Source organism: Platalea leucorodia (genome assembly GCF_965183815.1).
Source record: "Platalea leucorodia genome assembly, chromosome: 5".
NCBI lineage: Eukaryota > Metazoa > Chordata > Aves > Pelecaniformes > Threskiornithidae > Platalea > Platalea leucorodia.
In genome coordinates, this window is record NC_138827.1 from 77,862,934 (window position 1) to 77,882,495 (window position 19,562).

The window sequence follows — 19,562 nt, forward strand, 5'->3', positions numbered from 1 at the left end:
TGAGTATGTTTCCATGTCCCATCCATGCGCTCTGTGTCGCTTATTTGCTTTTCATGACGTTACTTTCTCCCAGAGGTGTTTATCTTCAAATAGTGATACTGTCACCTGTTTCCTTGCACCAGAATGAGAAATTCTAATAAAGCTGGAAATTCTGAATCATCTGCTACTTTCCAAATAGTGACCCTGAGTATGGCCAAAGTGTAGATGCTTTTTCACCTTGTAAAATAATATTTTTGTTTTCTTCTTGTCATATTCTACTCATGGCAGCAAATGTCATGTCCCAAGCTCTTGCCGAGTGTAGAGCTAGATGGAGTTAATAAAAACAAATGTTCCTGAAGCTAAGGTCATGATACTGCTAGGACTATGTTAGGTGCTAAATTCAGCACTAGCAGATAGAATGAGGAGGACCCTTCCATGTGGTCCTAGTCTTCCACGAGTGTTCTAGATGTGAGTTCCTCGGCCTTCTGCTCAACCGTAAGTTACTGTCTATTAATGGACATCCAGTTGCAGACGTAATTTCAGAGGGACAAACTATAGTCAAGTTAGGCATTCACTTGAATTGTCTTAGAGTTTATAATTATGCATTCCAGAATCAAAATCGGAAAGTTGTCTTATTAAAAAACAAAACAATAACTTTGTCAGGGACTGCTTGTTATATAATGCATCAAAAGAAATGTGAAATAATAAGAAAACCTTAATGTGTACATGGGGTGAAGCGGTGTCGTACATAAGGTGCTTTCAGGTCTTAAATTTGATGATACATAATTTTATACATAATTTTGGTTTTCATGCTACTTCTGTTTTGTGACAAACTGTGGATCAGCCTGAAGTATAGTATTCTTTTGAATCTTGTTTAATTAAATTTTGAGTGTATCTAGTGCCTAAAATTCCTTTTCTATTGTCAGCTATTCTTTTTTTTCCTTCCACTGTTAAATTTAAACTTGCAAATGTGCATTTTTAGCTCCAAGAAGCTTTACTAACTTTGAAAGTTTATATGTTATTTCTAATCTCAACATTTTTTATGGTTTCTTAAAATAATCTTGAATTTCTATATAAAAATAATGCATTAACTGTTTTCAACGGAGCAAACATGATTCAATGCTATTAACTTATTTTTAAAATAATGACTAGATTTCAAGTTATCGTTGTCCTCCCGCATAACATAACTACATTTGTTTCAAATCAATAATGTACACTCTGAGGAGGCATTGGATATAGTTAGTGATAGTAATATGAGTCAATATTTAATAGTTATGCAATAAATATTTTTTTCAAGTTTATGCTATACTGTTTCCAACTTTGTTCTGTGTCAGTTTTAGTTCAGCCTGAGAACTTTTCCATTAGCTTCAGTTCAGATAGGAGCTTCTTTTCAGTAAGTTATTCCAAGCAGTATAGTAGGTTTCCCTTTCTAGGTAAATGCCAATGGTCATTTATATTATTGCTTACAGGAAAGGAAAAGATCATTCGGTTTTAATGAGCAATAGGAGTCCTGTAGTGGGATATTTATTATATATTTAAAAATTTTTTTTAAAAATTAAAGTCTTAATTATTGTATTCAATTTTATACTTCAGGGATGCAATCTGAAAAAATGTAAAAGTGAAGTAACTTTTTGTTAAGCTTTTTTTTTTTTTTTTTAATTTATCGAAAGTAATGTAGCAAAAGGAGACTGGGTTTCTAATGTTTCTTAGGTTGATGGGCAATATTAATACGTTCAAACCTAGATGAATGAGCTGGGGAAGGTAAGCCCTAATATCCCTCTAAGCAAATTGTGAAAAGATCAGTGGAATATTAACCCCTGTATATTTCTTCTCTGAGGTTCATTGGCCTTTCACTTATCTATAGGAGCTGTATTAACACAGCATGAATTTTCAGTAAGTCAAAGAAAGATCAAGGCGTCTCTGAAAAATACATAAGCCAGGGGGTTGACTTAGGAGCTGCCATATTCAGCCAACAGGAAGTGTTAGGCCTAAGGACCTTTCTTTATTCCATTTGTGCTCGCTGTTTACCAGAAATGTACCTTCATATGCCAAAAGCCTGCTCCTTCAGCAAAACTGAAGTAACTTAATTGCTTTGTTTCTGTACATGTGACGATCTGTCCACCTGGCTTTCTTGTTCTTATTTGAACTTAAGTCAGTTGTCCTCACTTCTTGCATCTTTTCTTCTTGTCCAGATCCTCTCCCCTGTATAGAATCTTAGACAAACCATGGAAGGTGTGGAATTAACTTTAGACATCAGTTACAAGCAGTTAACTAATCACATCAGCAAAAAGTGCCCAACATTTGACTTCCTTAAAGAAAAAAAATCTGAGCATTATGCTACAGGCATTACATTCTTCCTTATTCTTCCCCAGAACTCTCTGAAACAGATCATGTGTCTTCTAGGAAATAGCACAGCCATTCTATTAAGCAGTGAAGTGTGAAGAAGGAACTCCCGTTTTCCTGTTTTTGAGGTTTACAACCTTTAAATATTCTAAACTATGGCTTATGGTTTTCTTGCAGAATCTACTGAGCTACTTTCTGGTGATCCCGTTTTCTTTATGAGGAAGAATGTTTTTATTTTTCAAATTTTTTCTCCTCCGTTCTCTACATCACTCAGTTTTATTTTTTAGGAATGCTAAATTCTATGGGCATCACACAAATACAGTCAGTCAGAACACTTTTGAAAGTAGACTGTAATGGTCAAGTATTAATTACACCACTTTTGCTTTACCTTTCTTCTTTTGCTTTATAGGAAACTGAAAAATAGCTGTTCTGGTCCCTCCAGGTAAGTGGAGCAATGATTTTTTTTCCTTTAAAATACAAATTTTCATTTTATTTTTTTATGTTACTTCTTCTTAAGTGGTGTATTCTACATTCTGACTTCTGATTTTTACTGAAAGCTAAACTTGCAAGTTTGCCTCTATAGAAAATTGTGGAAATAAAGATAGGCTCAAATGTGGGAGGTGATTAAAATTTATGCTGTGCAATGCTATATGAAAGTATTGAAAGTATAAAAGGTGCCCTGTTCATTTTGATTTGCGTTGATTTGTTTGGTTGCATGAGAAATCCCTCTCTCTTAATTTTGCAGTGTTTAAATTTGGAAAACAAAAATAGCTACTTTTTTTTTTTTCCTCATCTAAAGAAGCATGTCTGTTAAAATTCTTGTGTGGAGCCAAGCAGAACACTAAATTCAGCTCTTCAGGTAACCATTAAGAGAATGTTATTCTTTACTGTGGCAAATATATTCAGTCCACTTTACTTTGAAAAAGCAGGCATCTCAAGTAGAACTCTTAAAGTTGAGAAAGACTTTGAAAAATTTTGACCTTGTCCTTTTATGCTTCAGTTTCCTATTATAAAATGAAGCTTTAAAGTAAAATTTTAAAAATCTTATACTACCTAAAGCAATTACACACTATGATGAGATCTACAGAAAAGCTTACTAAGAGTTAATAATTCTGTGTACAGTAAGGGTTTGTATCTTGCAGTAAAAAGGGACACAACCCCAGATCAAATGTAAAGAATAAAAGGAAATGTTGAATAGACATGATTGGTCTTGAGGAAATGCAAGCATCCGTAGGAAAATACATCACTGACACTGTAACTTCGGCACTTTGTAACGTATAGACCCAGGGGAGACTTGATGCTGATGGCCTACTGTAATTCGGATTTTTTTTCAGTGGCCTAATACAATTTTTGTCCAACTTTTGTTTTTTTTTCAAACCAGAATGTACAGATGTTTCTTGAGTTGGAGCCACATGCGAGTGGTCAGTCTAGCTGCAAAACTTGGGTTTGCATCACATGTAAGCCGTAGTAGATAAATCAGCTGCTACTGTAGCTGGCAGACTGTCAGATTGTCCTCTATGGACTACCTGGATTAGGGGGGTGACACACTTGTGAGAATGTGCATCGCTTCTTGTTTGCTGGCCAGTGGAAGAATGCTGACATTAAAAAGTTTTAAGGTCGTCTTCCCTCTCCCCCCCCCCAATATGTTTATAGTTGTCTGTCTTCTGTGTTCAGTTCAGGCTGTTTTCTTCCATGCTGTTTGTGTCAGCCCTGACGTTACAGGAGGGTGGTCTCTGTATTGATTCAGTGCTTAGAATAAGTAAGACTGCACAGCCCATGAGCAGGTTAGTGCATAGAGGTCTTTTGACACACATCATGCTTTATACAGGTGAAGTGTTCAGAGGCTGTAGCTACAAGTCTGATGAATCTTTACTAGGTATGTGTGAAGAATGATTTTTCTCAGCAAATTTGGAGAGGTTTTTGCAAGGGTTATCATTAGGTATACATTTTTAAACAGCTATTTAAATGTTTGATAGAAAAAAATTTTGAAACGAGGTGTCAGTTGTGTTTTCCATGCTCCTGTATGTAGGGAATTAAGAGAAAAAAGAAGAACCTTTACCAGTAAAATACGCCAACAAGACATTGCTTAAGTCAGTGTATGATTCTATGCTTTTACAAATTGTCTACAGGGAAGTATTTTAGAAGCAAGCCTCAGAGTATGTAGTAATAGTTTCCAGAAAGTGTACCCAAGATGTTTAATTAAAATCTTATAGAAATATACAAATAATTGTTGAAGCTATTTTTGTAGCACATTTAGATAAACATTAATGTGACATTTTATAGAAACATCTTTATTTTTTAAATAAACACACTCTCCTAAATGTTAGTAAATTGCTTGCAAACCTGTTTTTATTTCTCTGTATTGTGTATATTTTAAACATATATGTGTATATATATACACACACACACACACACTTATTTATATATTTTACTGTAATGTTTGCTTTCCAAAAGTGATAAAAGTGGCTTATGGCATTTTAAATAGGCGTGATGTGAAAGTATTTTACCATTGTGTTGAAAGTATAGAGCAAGCACCAAAAAAAAGAGATTACTTTCTGATTTAAGTACCAAAGTTGATTACACTGTGGAGATTATTTCAAGGTTTTCCCATGTTCAGCTCTGATCCTGTTTCTCAGTGTAACTCAAAAGATTTCTATGTATGGGTTTCTTTATGCTACTGAAAGGAATTTAGGGTTGGGAGGCTTACAGAAGAAAGTTGCAGTTCAGCAGACTGTAGTAAGAATCATTTCAGTGAACCGTTCGGTTTATCTGAAGAGATAAGTTAAGGCTGGAGTTTCACATTCAGATTGGATTGCTTCAGGAACCATCTTTTTTCTGTGGGACAAGGTGTTTGCTGTTGCCTGTGGCTATAACTCATCTCTAGCAATTGGGTTAGCAGTTTACGTGCTTAATTTCTCATTTGGTTGGGTAAGTAACATTTTTGTCAAGATGGCATTTAAGTTGCTATTTTGGTTTTCAGGGGGAGAATATTTTCTAAATTCTTCTTTCTTACTGTGATGTTCTCTCTCAGGGCAGCTGGTCTCCAATAGCCTTTTGAAATCAGTGGCAGTCACAAACTTCTTTTCTGAAAATTTGCCTTCTGTGTTAGTCTTGTTATTCCTGTCAGGCAACAAACAATCCAGAAGGAAAAGAGGAGGCGAAGTATGGGGTTGGTTTGTTTGTTTGTTTTCCCTAGCAGCAACAGTTTTAGTTGTTGGGCTGTAAAGTTAACCACACTAAGTCTTCTAAAGCTGTCAGAACATTACTGAAGTTTGGATTGTCTTTTGCTCTTGTTCATCTCTGTTTCTAGCTATGACGTCTTTATGGTATACTTCAAATTTCAGAATTATCTTGGATTGCTCAGAACTTCATCCACAAAAATTTTTAATGTCTCCAAGGATGGAGATTCCACAGTCCCACTGGTCAACCTGTTCCAGTGTTCAGCTGCCCTCACTGTGTGATTTTTTTTTTTTTTTTTTAAATATTTTTTTCCGCTCCCCTTATACTTGCTCTTAACTGTCTTGGTGTGGCTTGTGAATGTTGCATCTCATCCTTTCGTTGTATGCTACCCAGAGTCTGGATCTGTTTTCTCTATAATAATACATTAGGTAGTATAAGGCAGCAAGTAGATCCTTCCTTAGCCTTCCTCCTCGATGCTGAACAAACTTTGCTTCCTGATATTCCTCTTGAATGTAATAGTCCAGCCTCCTAACTGTTTTGGTGGGGCCCCTGCTGGTTTCTTTCCAGTTTGTCATCTGTCTTGAGGGGCTCAAAACTGGACACAGCACTCCAGCTGTAGCCTTGTGAGTGCCAGATAAAGGCGAATAGTCACTTCCCTTCATCTGGTTGCTATGCTTTTGCTAATTCGTCCTAGTAGGCTGTTAGCTTTCAGTGCTGCAAGTGACATGATGCTGAATCGTGTTCAGTTTGTTGAGCACCAGGAGTTACAGGTTCTGCCCCAAAGGTGCTTGACAGCCACTTGGCCCTCAGTTTGCACTGTTGCATGGAGTTACTTTGGTTTAGGTGCAAGCTTTGCATTTGTCTTTGTAACAGGTAAATACGATCCTTACCGATTTGGCTATGCTAACGGAAGTGCTTCAAGATACTTCTTTTTTCCTCAGATGTTATCAGGAATCCCTTTACGAGGCATTACCTCACAAAATTCCTTGTGGCCTGCAGTCAAATAATAATACAAAGATCAGGAAGTGAATTCATCTCCAACTTTTTTCCAGTAAGTTTGCCAGGAGGACAACTTTTTTTCTTTTTCACAGGGACAGATTTTTAGTTTATAAATCAGGCATTCAAAATTCACAGGCTTCACAAGCTAAAACATGGAACCAGATAATGACTTCATATGCAAATATGTGTTTTGGTAATATTCCTTTAAAAGAGAAAATGAGCAGACTTAAAAAATTGATCTTTACAGCTTATGACCTAAGAAAAACACTAACAATGTGGATGGAGTAGACTTTATGGCTGATATTATGCACTTGTCAAAGACTGACAACACGCTATAGTAACAGAGTGGAAAAAAATGTCCTACATGTATTTTTGTTAATCAAAATCTTCATCCTTTCCTTTGGATTAAAAAAAAAAAAAAAAAAACCAACAAAAACAGAATTGTTTCTTATACCATCAGACATTTCTGGTACAGATAAAAGTTTTCTTCGTAATATATATTCATATGTGCATATTGCAGCCATATATAAATGTTTGGTGCCCCATGATCAAGATTTAACAAAGCAAATTCCTTTTGAGATCTAAAGGAGACTCTCTCTTAGTTTTGAACTTTCATTTTAAAAAATCTGACTGTTGCATAGCTGAACAAGGATAATATGCTCATGGGATAGCTTTTAAGTGTCTGTTGAAGTTCCCGATAATATAAGGATGTAATCCTAGAGCTTCATTGATAAGGGCCTTATTTTTTACCCTGAAGCCTTAGTCATGAGTATTCAAACTTGCCCATAATCTTGTTAATACTCTTTATTGGTGACAGTACCAAGTTTGTAGTTTGAACAGTTTAAGAAATATTTCATCCCTTTAGAAACTTGAGACAGGTTATGAACTCTTTGCAAAGAACAGCAGAACAATCACATCCCTGATTTGCTTTGGCATCCTTTCTTTGGAACATGAATGTTTCCCTGAGTTGTCAGTGCCAAAGACTCTAAAGTTTCTGGCAGCCGTTCGTCTCTTCTTGGCTTGTGATCTCAGCTCAGTATCCCCATTCTGTTGAACCTACATATTTAGAAGTGACACTTTGGAATCTCCTCCACTCCATGTTTGCTTCTTTGCTATTTGGTGCCCATGACCAAGGACACTGGGATCTGCTGCTTCTTGAAGTAATATCCAAAAAGTCTGTACAGTAGTTTTGTACTGTACAGGTGCAGGCAAAAGGATCAGGTTGTGTGTTCCCTACAGATCTCTGATGTATTAAGTCTTAAATGATTTGCTTACGTCTACTTGATGTGTCTTGTGTCTAGTGCTAAATGGTGTACCAGAAGTATGTTCTTAGGATGGTTAGGCAGTTTCAGAAGCCTTGCAACTTTTCATGACCAGCCTGTTGGGGGAGAGATGGATTTATTCTGCTTATGATCTTTAATCATAAAGACATCTTTATTCATCTTTATTTGCTTCATCAAGCTAAGCAGTGTTCAGAACTAACATTGTTAGATTTCCATACAAATACTCATATTTAAAGATGAATGTATTTCCTCCAGGGTAAAGTCACAGATGGGTTAAGAGTGCTTGTCATGTCCTGGCTAATTAGCTAATTTGGTACATTCATTCCCACCCACCCCCGCCCGCCCTGTTACTTGGCCTTAAAATGAGGTGACTTTAGTGTTGAGATTAGTTACTCATCACTATTGGGTTTAGTGATGTGACAACAATATTTTGATTTTCTATGTTCATCGTACCAGAACTTTATTATTTTTTGTCATCGATGTCACAGCATCCACGTACTAGTTTTATACTAGTCCAGCACAGATTGGCTCAATCCCATCTGTGTCCCTCTTTCTCTTCCTGAAGCGGGGTGATGCTACCTTGTGATGTTTGTTCTGTGCTTGCAGGATGAAAGAGTAGAAGCATCTCTTTCTGTCTGAGAGAAGGCATAACTAATTACAGGATATATTGAAGTAAACCATTTCTTTGAAAAACTGTCGTGTTTCCTGGGTGAATGGTGCGCATTGTATCATTTATCTTTACAAAATCATGTATTATTACATGTTTAACATGCATAGTAATTAACATCCTCTTTCAATTGCAGTTCATTGCCATGAAAAGGAGGATATGATAGTTTGCCCTATGAAACAGGTTTATATGTGAAATCTGGCAGGTATGTGTATTAGTATGGTAGGTGTGGTTATGCAAAACAGCACAAAATACAATTAATATCTATTACTTCTTTCTTAAATATTTTTTTAGCCTGTTGGTAATTTAGTTATATAGCTGAAACATTACTAAAGTACATGATTTTGTAGTTAAATTGGTAGCGGTTTACGTAAAGAGCTATCCGCTAACTTATCTTTAAGGATGAGCTTTAAAGATTATGAAGAGACTAAGGAATCAGCCACTTTTTCTCATCTGTTGGCACTGTATCCTTCACTAATCAGTATTGTCTGCTGCTTTGCTCTTTTTTTAATTGTGGGAATCGGATCGTTATAACAATGTATTTTTATTTCAGAAACAAGTTGTCTTACTATATTTTCAGATACTTTTTGCAGTTAGTCATGTTATGTACGAATACTTGCCTTTCCAATTGAGATGGATGTTCAAAACCTACTATGTCTGTATTGGGTTTTGTGTACCTTCCTGACAGAGCTTGGAATCCAGACTCTACTTGAATCCTGGGTATTTAGATTCACAGTGTAGCCAGAAGGCAGGAATTCTTGCCCATGGAATATTAAAATATCCTGTGAATGTTGATGTATTGATAATTTGTTGCAATATTTGTAAAATTTGTTCCATTCTCATTTTAATCCAGGTAGCACAACGACCTGTGGAATATGAGTGATGACAAACCCTTTTTATGCACTGCCCCTGGATGTGGCCAGGTAACGATCTGACTTGAAGTTATTGACATGGATCAAATAAAAGTAAAACAGTGAAATGTATTTCTAGGGATCGAAGAAGAAGGGATTTATGATAATTGCTAAGTTTTGCTGAAAAGGAGGTGACAGCAAGAATTTCTAGCATTTTAGCTATCCATAGGAAAAAAAAAAAAACTAATTAAATGACCCTTCCTAAGCTGAAAACAATTTCATTTGCTAGCCCTGCTTTATTTGCTTTCATTAAAAAAAAAAAAAAAATCAAGAAACATCGTAATTTGTATCATGTAACCTGTACTTTTCAGAATATTTCAGTGTTAGTGGGGAGCTCATTGTGAAGCTTGCTTGTCATTAATCCTTACAACTATGGTGAATGCAAATATTTAATGGCATAATTTTTATGTATGTATATTTTTGTATATAGGAAGATGCTAATAGTATGCATGCCACAAAATATATTTCAATTCCTATTGTAGTTTTAATGTATTCTATTAAATAGCACTAGTAGATATGGAGCTGAATGTGAGCAGAAGAGTCAAAATATTATTGAGTGTTTTAGCGGATGGTTGCTTAAAAGGAAGCTGTCTTAACACTTTAATTTAGTAACCTGAAAATAAATGAATTTGCATTATCTGCTGCATGAGATGGACATCCCTGCATCCTTTATGTAGAATTGATTTCTTAAACAAGCTGAATTTTTTCATTATATTAGTGCACTTGGATTTATTTGGATTTTTAGTTCAAAATATTTTAATTCTTATTCTGAAAACTTAGTTTTTATGATGAATGACAGCATTAATGTTATTGAGTCTTCTGTATTTAAAGCAGGAAAGGACTGAGATTTCTTATTATGTCTAATATGTTCAGAGACATGAACAGTAACAGAAGACGACTGCCTTCTCCTAAGCAATATGTTTGTCCCCATCCTATTTGAGTCTCATTTTGATGTAAGCTCTGTCAGAAGTGTTTTGGCAACTAAATCTTACAGAAGACGCATCATGGGGCTACAGCAATCCTTGATTTCAGTGAAGGAGAAGAGAAGTTCATGTCCCTGAAAACGGGCAAGGCTTCTCCAGATGCCAGGTCATACTATAGAACAGAGAGAGGAAGTCAGGATCTGGAGATCCCATTCCCGCTGAAGGAGCCTGTCCATCACATAGTGGGGACAGAAAGATGTACTTAAGTCTTCTAGTGTGATAGAACACCAAGGTTTCTGGCTGATGCTGTATCTAGAGATAAGGCACAGGAACTATGGAGAGCTGGGCATTTGGAACCCTTGGCAACAGAGTTCTAACAAAAAAAGTGCCTGGCCTGTATCACCTTGTCTTTCAGTGATCCTGCATTTTTAATTTCCCTCTCGGCTCCACACATACATGTCCTTTCTCACAGAAATATTCTGGATGACTGTAGTCTGAGGTCAACTAAGCTCTCTGTATTGTTTTCTGAGAGATGACACTTGGTGTGTAGCTGTTACAAGATATATGTGGAGTGACTTAAATTATCGAGGAATAATCAGAAACATAATTTGGGACTCAAATGTTCACAAAGAAAAGTAAGAATTTGAATATTTTGTAAAATGTGGATTTTTTTAGAAACCTGCATCTTGGGAAACATTTTCTTAGATTATCTCAATTGAAACACTACCTTTACTCACAATTACAGATGCATAGCAAATTTCATGTTAGTAAAAGTGAGAATATATGTTTTACAAGCACCTAGTTTGTCTGCTCACTGCTTTTTTACAGAATGTACCCCAAATGTGGGGCAAAGTATGCACAAAACTGGCGTACTTCTGAAAACTTGAGAGATTTTTAAAATGCTGATAAGTTTTTAGTTCATTCACAGCTTTTCAGTTGTCTGACATTGTTCCAGAGTTTCCCATTCTATCTGACTTTTATATCGTAAATCGTTGAGGCAGGAGTTATACTTTATTTTATTTTTATGCTATTGAATACAGTGAAGTCTTGTTTGATTACAGATCAATTCTCATTATTGTGATAATACACACAATACAGAAATCAAATAGTGGTGATCAATTATTAAATGTTGTCAAGATCCATTAGTATAGCTGTATATAGTGTATAAACCACAACAATAGCAAATGGATGTTTGCTAACAGTTGTTGAAGTCTGCAGCACTCTGAAATTTTATCTTGGACTTTTGATAAATGCAGGTGTTTATACTACCATTTCCCTGATATCATTGCTATTTAGTTACTATGAACATAATTTGAGTTTTATAATATTTCTGCTTAGTACTGTTGACCAAGGAGCAAGATATATCTGTCTAGGACGGTTGTCTATTAACATAATAATGATAGTTTTACATGTTGTAAAAATGACTTTCTGTAGAATTGCATTTACTTTGTTCACACTCAAAATGACAACTATTTCTTAAAACTTTCTGCTGCAGCGTTTTACCAATGAGGATCATTTGGCTGTCCATAAACATAAACATGAGATGACACTGAAATTTGGTCCGGCTCGTAACGATAGTGTCATTGTGGCTGGTTAGTATATACTTTTCTAACTAGTTTATTCACTTTTCTGCTGGAATGGGCATACGTTTTATGTATGTTCTGTACATAATGCATAGACTTATGTTAAGGGGTTATGAAACGTTTTCTTTGCTACAGTTGTCTACAACGTGCGCTTAGGCAGTATTTTCATATATAATTAGCTTTTGTCAGAATTTGAAGCCAATATTATTCTCTATAAGTAACTTTTATTTGGATCTGATATGTAATCTAAATATTTTTCAATTATCAATACTTTAATAGTTGATTAAATTATGTAATAAGCATTCAGTAAGAACACACACTAATAAAGGCTATGCTAACAGGATCTGTAACTAGACTACTGTATTTAAGTTTTAATTATTCATTGATATTACTTGTCTCTTGAATTTAAAAATATGTAGTGTTTTTTACATACTATGGTGACATTAGAAGAATGAATCGGTAATTATTATTCTTTAAATGGGATAGTAGAAGAAAGATAAAATTTTTTTGTTTTAATTTTAACTTAAATTCAAAGTACTTTTACTATATTTCCACCTCTGAATTCATGGTATACCCTTGGTCAGTTGTAACTAACTTTTTTGTTTGTCCAGGATCAGAACTAATCATCAATGGATGATTGATTGCATTATAAATTTTAAGGGTTTTTTAAGTTCTTGAATGAAGACAGCACATGCTAATTATTCTAAAGTTATAGTCACTGTTTTTTTTGTTTGGTGGTGGAACAGCCTAAATGAACTTCACAAAGGCTTTCAGCTGTTTTCAGATTTTGGGTTTTTTTCCCTTGTAAGTGGCTAATTTGTTAGGGTGAGCAGACAAAAAAAATATGTTACTTTTAAACCAGAGGTTGTACATTTTAAAATTCTCAACGTGCTCCTCAGCAATTGTACTGTAAGAAAAGGGACCTGTCAAATAATCAGGTGTTTGAGAATGAAACCATGGCAGTGTCTGTCTCTTTGCGGCCACGTTTCAGCATACGGACTGTTAGTCGTAAACACCAGCTTACGTTAGTAAGGTGCACGTAATACCGCTCTACAGTATTTTAAATGCAGGTAACTGTGGCAAATGTGGTTAATTTTGACCTGATAATAATAGTGAAATAAGGAGAATTTACATAGTAACAAAAACTTCATAGAAAGACTTTTTTGAAACTGCTTCATGCAGTAGTCAGCCAGATACCAGAAGTCTTGTGGTTCCAGCTTGGCTATACAGGCATCGTAGGAGCCAATACAGTCTTGTACAATATCACCCTTTACTTCCTTTTAGAAGTTCCACACACTTGAAAGTAATCACTGCTGTTTTCAGTAGTGAAGAAGAGGAGAAGAAAGAAACAAACTGTCTGTGAGCTGTGCACTTTTCTCTCTCTCTCTCTCTCTTTTTTTTTTTTTTTTTTTTTTTTTTTTTTTTTTTTTTAAATTAAAGCCTTCATGTAGGCCTTATCTTTATTTGAAAATAGAGCCTGCTTACTCACTGAAGTGATCTGCTATGCTAGACTAGGCACTTGAGAATAGCTCCCTCTGGTTTCTGGACACAGACAGAAGAAATGCTTTGATACCCTCCCAAAACTGTAAGGGGTTTACTGATCTGCAAACTTCAGTTGCTTGTCTCCAGCAGGTGGAGTATGCCTTCTGGTTGGCCTCCCTGCAAGGCAGAAAGGAGCCTGCTTGCAAGGCATAAAAGTTCTTAACCATGTTGTCTCTTTCCGTTTGCTTTTATTCTGAAAAATATTTACGATAAGTAGGTTCATAAATGGTATTTTGAAATAAAATTTAAAATAAAATTGTTCATTTCAGATCAGACACCAACACCAACTCGATTCTTGAAGAACTGTGAAGAAGTGGGCTTATTCAATGAATTAGCAAGTCCTTTTGAAAATGAATTTAAAAAGGCTTCTGAAGATGACATTAAGAAAGTATGTTCAAAAACTTTTTCTTCTCAGAGCTTCTACTTTTTCATATCAGAAATTCCATTAAAAAAAGCAAACTTTGTATTTATATATTGCCTTCTAAACTGTACCAGTAATCATTTGCCAGCTGCTTAGGTATGTTGTATGGAGAGAATACAAATCTAAGATTGCTGTTCTGAAGATTAGTTTACCTGATTGATTTTATGTAGTTACCATGGACAATGGGACACATTGACTTTGTCTTAATTCTTTAAGTATCTAGTCCATGTATGTTGAAGTTAATCATTAGGTTTGACTGAAATTTCATTATGCCTTGAATAAGCAAAAAATAAGTCGGAAAAGTAGAGTTTTTGCAGAAATAAAAACATTTGCAAGAAACCCATGTGAAAAGAATAATATGTGAACACTGATTATTTTGATTAGTTTTATAATACTGATGTTATTCTAAGAATCAATAGTAATGGTAATGAGAGTAAAATACTGACTAAATTTAAATAAGTGTCAGTAATTTGGTTATAAACATATTCACTATGTGTTGAAATCACTTTCGCCTAGAAATTATTCATCACAACCTAAACATCTACTTTTTTCAAGGTATAGGTTGAAGTATAAGAGAATTTTGGACTGTATCTGTTTAGCAACTTCATGTTTTTATGAGGAACTTCCCATACATTTAAATGTGGTTTCTTCTATTTATTTTAGTACTTCCCAGTCATAACTGGTTATGGGCTGAAACATTTAAATACTTCTGCAAATGAAAAATTTTGTTGAGTGTCCCCTTTGAATAATTTTGCCTTTGGTTGATTACCTGGTTGACTTCCATAGGCAGTGATAAAAAATGTCTCTCTATACTCATATATACGGGTTTTGCAGAATCAGTGTCTGTGTTGTCTTTGTTTCAGTAAAGATTTTAACAGGTACTTGTGAATAGGAGGGATTATTATGCATTCCTGACAAAGCCTCACCCTTGCTTTGTTACAGCAATTATACCAGCTCATGATTTTTTAATTTTTTTTTAATTGGTGTATGCTAACGGTTCTTAAAATACTACATATGGTAATACCAATTCTGGATTTACTAATACTATATTTTCTGTGTAATTCACTACTACCTTGGAGGAGGTTATAGGTATTGCAGGATATTTTAAACGTTTTAACCATTTCTTTAATTGATACTAATTTTCCAAGCTGCCCCCTCTGTAATGAGAAGAAACACGGTCCTACCCTATGTCTGGTTGATTAATATACATAAACAATCATGGCAAGGGGTAGAAGAATTTACCACAATAGCACACTTTCTAGGAGGTTGATAGTTTAGGTTTTTTTCTGTGGTATTTCATGTTCAGTTGTAGTATGAAAAGAGATTCCACTTTTAAAAGTCTTCCCTGCCCATTAGTAATATATTCCATAAGAAAACTAGGAATTGAAATGAAAAAAAGCACCCGGAAGAACATAAATGGATGATGACCTATGGGGGAAGTTTCTTCCAAAAGTGTTTAGATAGCAGACTAGACAGCAATATAGGCTTTCAAATCTATAGTATCACTTTAAGTATTTTTGTAACGTAATTTCTTTGTGGCATTTCAGATATCCTGGTGGTTATATCTGTGTAGTAATATAAAACTTGCTTTTTCAGTAATTATTTGCTGCAATAAGTTTGAAATTAATTGTCCACAGTCCTTTATTAATTTGGAAATTTAGTTAGGATTTTGTGCTTTGTGGCATGTGATATAATAATTTACAGAAGGATAATACCTTCCTTTAACTGTAATTTTTAAGTCTAGCACAGTCTTTCCTCAGCTATAATTTTCCTGTGACTCTTGGGAAAGGAAAACTTTAAGAGTGTTTTTAATTCTCAGGAAGAAAATACTTAGTATGACATTGGTGTTGAAAGACAAAGTGTTACTGAAGATTGGTATTCATGCAAATGCTGGAAAAATAGCCTCGACTGATAATGCATCTGCATAAAGGTCTTCCAAACATCAGCACCTCCTTGCTGTTATAAGGCTGATATTTCTCTTTAGTTGTTTACATTTTCTTGTGTATTTTAATTTTTCAGAGATTTAGTAATTTTGTTTTACACTGTTGCTCTTAGATGCCTCTAGATCTGTCTCCTCTTGCAACGCCGATTATAAGAAATAAAATTGAAGAACCTTCTGTTGTAGAGACAACTCATCAAGATAGTCCTTTACCTCATCCAGAGTCTACTACCAATGATGAAAAGGTCAGAAACCTTTTTTTTTTTTTTTTCTTTTTCTTTTTGGAATTCATTTTTTGAATCTTCTAATGATCTGTAAGTTTGTTGTATGTGATGATAGCCACACTACTTAGCTGGTTGAAAGGAAAAGAATTCTCGTGCCATATTCCTGTGGATATATACTTAATTTATTCAATTCTTTAGTTAGCTTTGCTCACCACAATTCTTTTTTTGCCTCACACTAGCCATCCAGTAAAGCCAGAAAGGAAATAAAATTTAATATTCATGCAATGTTAGAAAAGGCTAAAGGGGCTCTTTATTCTGTTTTATGCATCATCATTCATGAAAAAGCAAAGAAAGTTCAGTTTCTTTGATTTTTTTTTTTTTTTTTTTTAAATAAAGTCAACAGTTTGAGACTCTTCATGTGTACATTTTTATGTTTATCCTGTGTTTTACTGTAAACTGTTTTGTAGAACAGCAGGGGATGTTCTACAAAAATGTACAGGGCTGAATGGGCTGTCTTTCAAAGCTAAGCACCAGATAATTTTGTTTCAGATTTTATACTCTTTAGGCTATAGCAGTATGTTTAAAAGCGGTGATCTCAGGCATTTGTTTGTTCTGTGTTTACTTGAATGCTTATAGAAGGCTGAGGTATTGCCTGTCACTAGAGGATGTTGCAGTCAAATCGGTTTTAGAACTACTGCTCTAAAGAATAAATAAATGGTTTAATAGTAATGATAACTTCAATATGTGACTTGCAGTGTTTTCATCATGTGGAGTTCTCCTGAAGAACACAAAACAAAACAAAATCAGTGAAATAAATTAATTATTTCTATTCCTACTTCAATAAATAAAAATATTAGGAGCAGAACATAAAAAAAGCAATATGATTGCTCTGGTCAAGTCTTTTTTCTGTGTGCATCTTCAGTAGGCGGCAGTCTGCATTTGAGGGACTTAGCTACCTTATTCCCCAAAATCAGGAAGACTTTTCAGGATCACAGGATGATTCAGGTTGGAAGGGATCGCAGGAAGTTCCTGGTCCAACTTCCTCCTCAAAGCAGGGGTTAGCTCTGAGATCAGACCAAGTTACTCAGGGCTTTACGCAGTCTGGTCTTGAAACCTCTTGAGGAGGGAGGCTGCACAACCTCTCAGGGCAACCTGTTCCAATGCCAGGCTGTCCTTGTGGGGAAAGAGTTTTTCTTTGGATCCAGTCCAAACCACTCTGGTTTCAACTTGCACCCCTTCTCTTATCCTGCCAGCAGGCACCAGTGTGAGAAGAGCCTTAAGTGTGTGACAAAAATTTGAGTGAGTTTCAATTCAGATTTGTCTTTACAAAGCTTCGCTGAGTTTTATTAGTTAGCAAGGATGAGTAATCATAGGTAATCAAGGCAATCATGTAGTCTCAAAAAAAGTAAAATGAGTTTAAAGGAAACATGTAAAGAGCTGCGTAGATTAAGCAAATCATAGTCCAAATCCTAAGTCGTCTTTATTTCATTTCTTCTTTATTTCAGAGGTAGGTTTGTTTTTTTTTTTTTGCTGCAAGTACTTATTCTAAGTACTCTAATTTTGGCAGGGGATAATATCTTTATACAGTAGTGGTTCAGTATCTCATTAGTATCATTACAAGTGAAAATTATATCTCAATGCTTGGCAGTGCTTACAAACTTGTCTCATTCATGATGTAATTTCAGTGTTGTCACTGTAACAGTGCTGAAGTGAAAAGCTGCTGCTGCTCAATGCTGTTCTGATGTCTGATTGTAGAGACAAGCTGAGCAAGGATGAGGGTGCTGCTTGGAGTGTGCTGCTGCTGAATGTGGCCTGCAGAAGTTGAGAAATGTGAGCAGTGTGTTGCTGTTTTCTCAGTTAGATTTTTATATTTTTCTTCTATAGATGTATTGAAGGAGGGAAGTTTTTTTGGTGTTTTGTTTTTTTTTTTTAGGGCATAGCTGGTTTTAAAATACACATGCCACTGTAACCATTTAATTGGCTGAATATATTTTAGTACCCTTGAATGATTACAGCCTGTTAATGTATGTGCAAGACAGTTCTAATTTTCCTTGTAGTTGTCAAAGGAATTTCTTAGAGACTCTTAAGAAATCATGCTTAGTTCTTTTCCTAGTTTTCTGAGAGTTCCCTGAGTTCTATAAGGCTTCAATAAAAGTTGATATTCTGCTTTGAATAGACCAAGATATCATTAGAAGTATATAAAACCTTTTAGCCTTAAAATAATAAGGAAATGAAACCTAATTTATTCTTTGAGAGCTTTCAAACTCATTATAGTTGCTTATTAACAGTACTTTAAAGAGTGACCCTGAACAGGGTTTCACAAGTTGCTTAGTTGTTGTCAGACAGCTAATTGCCTAACTTAATTATTTTAAAACCAATTGTTTTCTTACAGTAAAAATCAATTACAGTATTAGTTCTGATCATCTACATTTCTGTATGAAGAATTCTGTGTATTCATTGGTAGCATTAGGAAGTTATTGCACGATGTTTGCTTTTAGATACAAAATACTCGCAGATACGCATCTCTGAAAACACTTCTTAAATAAAGTAACTATCCTCTTCTGTAAAATATTTTCTGATTCAGTAGTTTTTAGTTTCAAGAATAGAAGGGTTGGAGAGGTCCTTTCAATAAATCTCTAGATCTTTGAATAGGCTCAAGCTTCTTCTTGTCAAGGTGGGTAAAGGTAAGGTCACTTTGGCTTAATCTCATGATTGCAAATTCATTTCTATTTTTCATGTTCTTTAGCAGAATATATTTTGAACCATTTTATTTCAAACAAAATTTATACTTCATTAGTGCAATGCTTTGATGACCTATTAGTATCTTATATCAGACTGGTCTGCCTATGGTTTTGTTTTCATATGCTAATAAAATGTCATTTTCCTTTAGATGCATACTTCTTAAATCTGCAGCTTGTGTTATTGCCACATTGTTGCAGTAAATAGCACATGCATGCATTTTTCAGTGTAGCATAGTGTAAGAACTAAAGAGGAAGTTGAAAATACTTTGTTTTCAACTGTATGAACACACTGGGCAGTAAATGTGTTATTCCTTTAATGGCTGAGGATCATTTCTGATCTTTTAAACAAAGCACAAATGCTGTCTTCAATAACACACAGAAATAATTGTGTGCATGTGAGGGTTCTGTTTTCAGAATTTTATAGATTTATTTCAGATTTTTGTACATTAATCTTCTGACCTTTGCTGAAATCTGTTTTCCATGGAATACGTTGTCTAAAAGTTGCAAATCACCTTTTTCCTAGTAGGGGATCAAGCCAGGGAGAGACCCAGTTTTACAGTCAGTATTTATTAGGACACCCATTAATTAAGCTGTTATTATTAATAGCCCATAAGTATTCACAGAAGGCCATAACTTACTCGGTCACTTGTACGTATTTACCTGGCTGTAGAAACAGTTGGGAAGCCAATCCCAGCTGCTTGCTCAGAGGTGGAGGGTTGTACTGATATGCCAGTGACTTCTAGGTAGGTGTTCAGAAAGTGTTCAGGGTCAGGCTGGATGGGGCTCTGAGCAACCTGAAAGATGTCCCTGCCTATGGCAGAAGGGTT

At 35.1% G+C, this 19,562-nt stretch overlaps 1 protein-coding gene across 4 annotated transcripts in view; it reads left to right on the forward strand.

Annotated features, from left to right (window-relative positions):
* The window catches only part of ATF2 (activating transcription factor 2), a 51,757-nt gene that overhangs the window by 1,043 nt on the left and 31,152 nt on the right, over positions 1 to 19,562 (forward strand). For 2 of the 4 annotated variants that reach the window (XM_082313930.1, XM_082313931.1), the window contains exons 2-6: positions 2,732 to 2,764; positions 9,305 to 9,374; positions 11,781 to 11,877; positions 13,680 to 13,798; positions 15,887 to 16,015. In XM_082313930.1, coding sequence (XP_082170056.1) covers positions 9,327 to 9,374; positions 11,781 to 11,877; positions 13,680 to 13,798; positions 15,887 to 16,015 — 393 coding nt within the window. In that variant the 5' untranslated portion in view covers positions 2,732 to 2,764; positions 9,305 to 9,326. Of the gene's footprint in view, positions 1 to 2,731; positions 2,765 to 8,578; positions 8,657 to 9,304; positions 9,375 to 11,780; positions 11,878 to 13,679; positions 13,799 to 15,886; positions 16,016 to 19,562 lie in introns of those variants that run through there. The other 2 variants (XM_082313929.1, XM_082313932.1) reach the window with 2 other exon arrangements.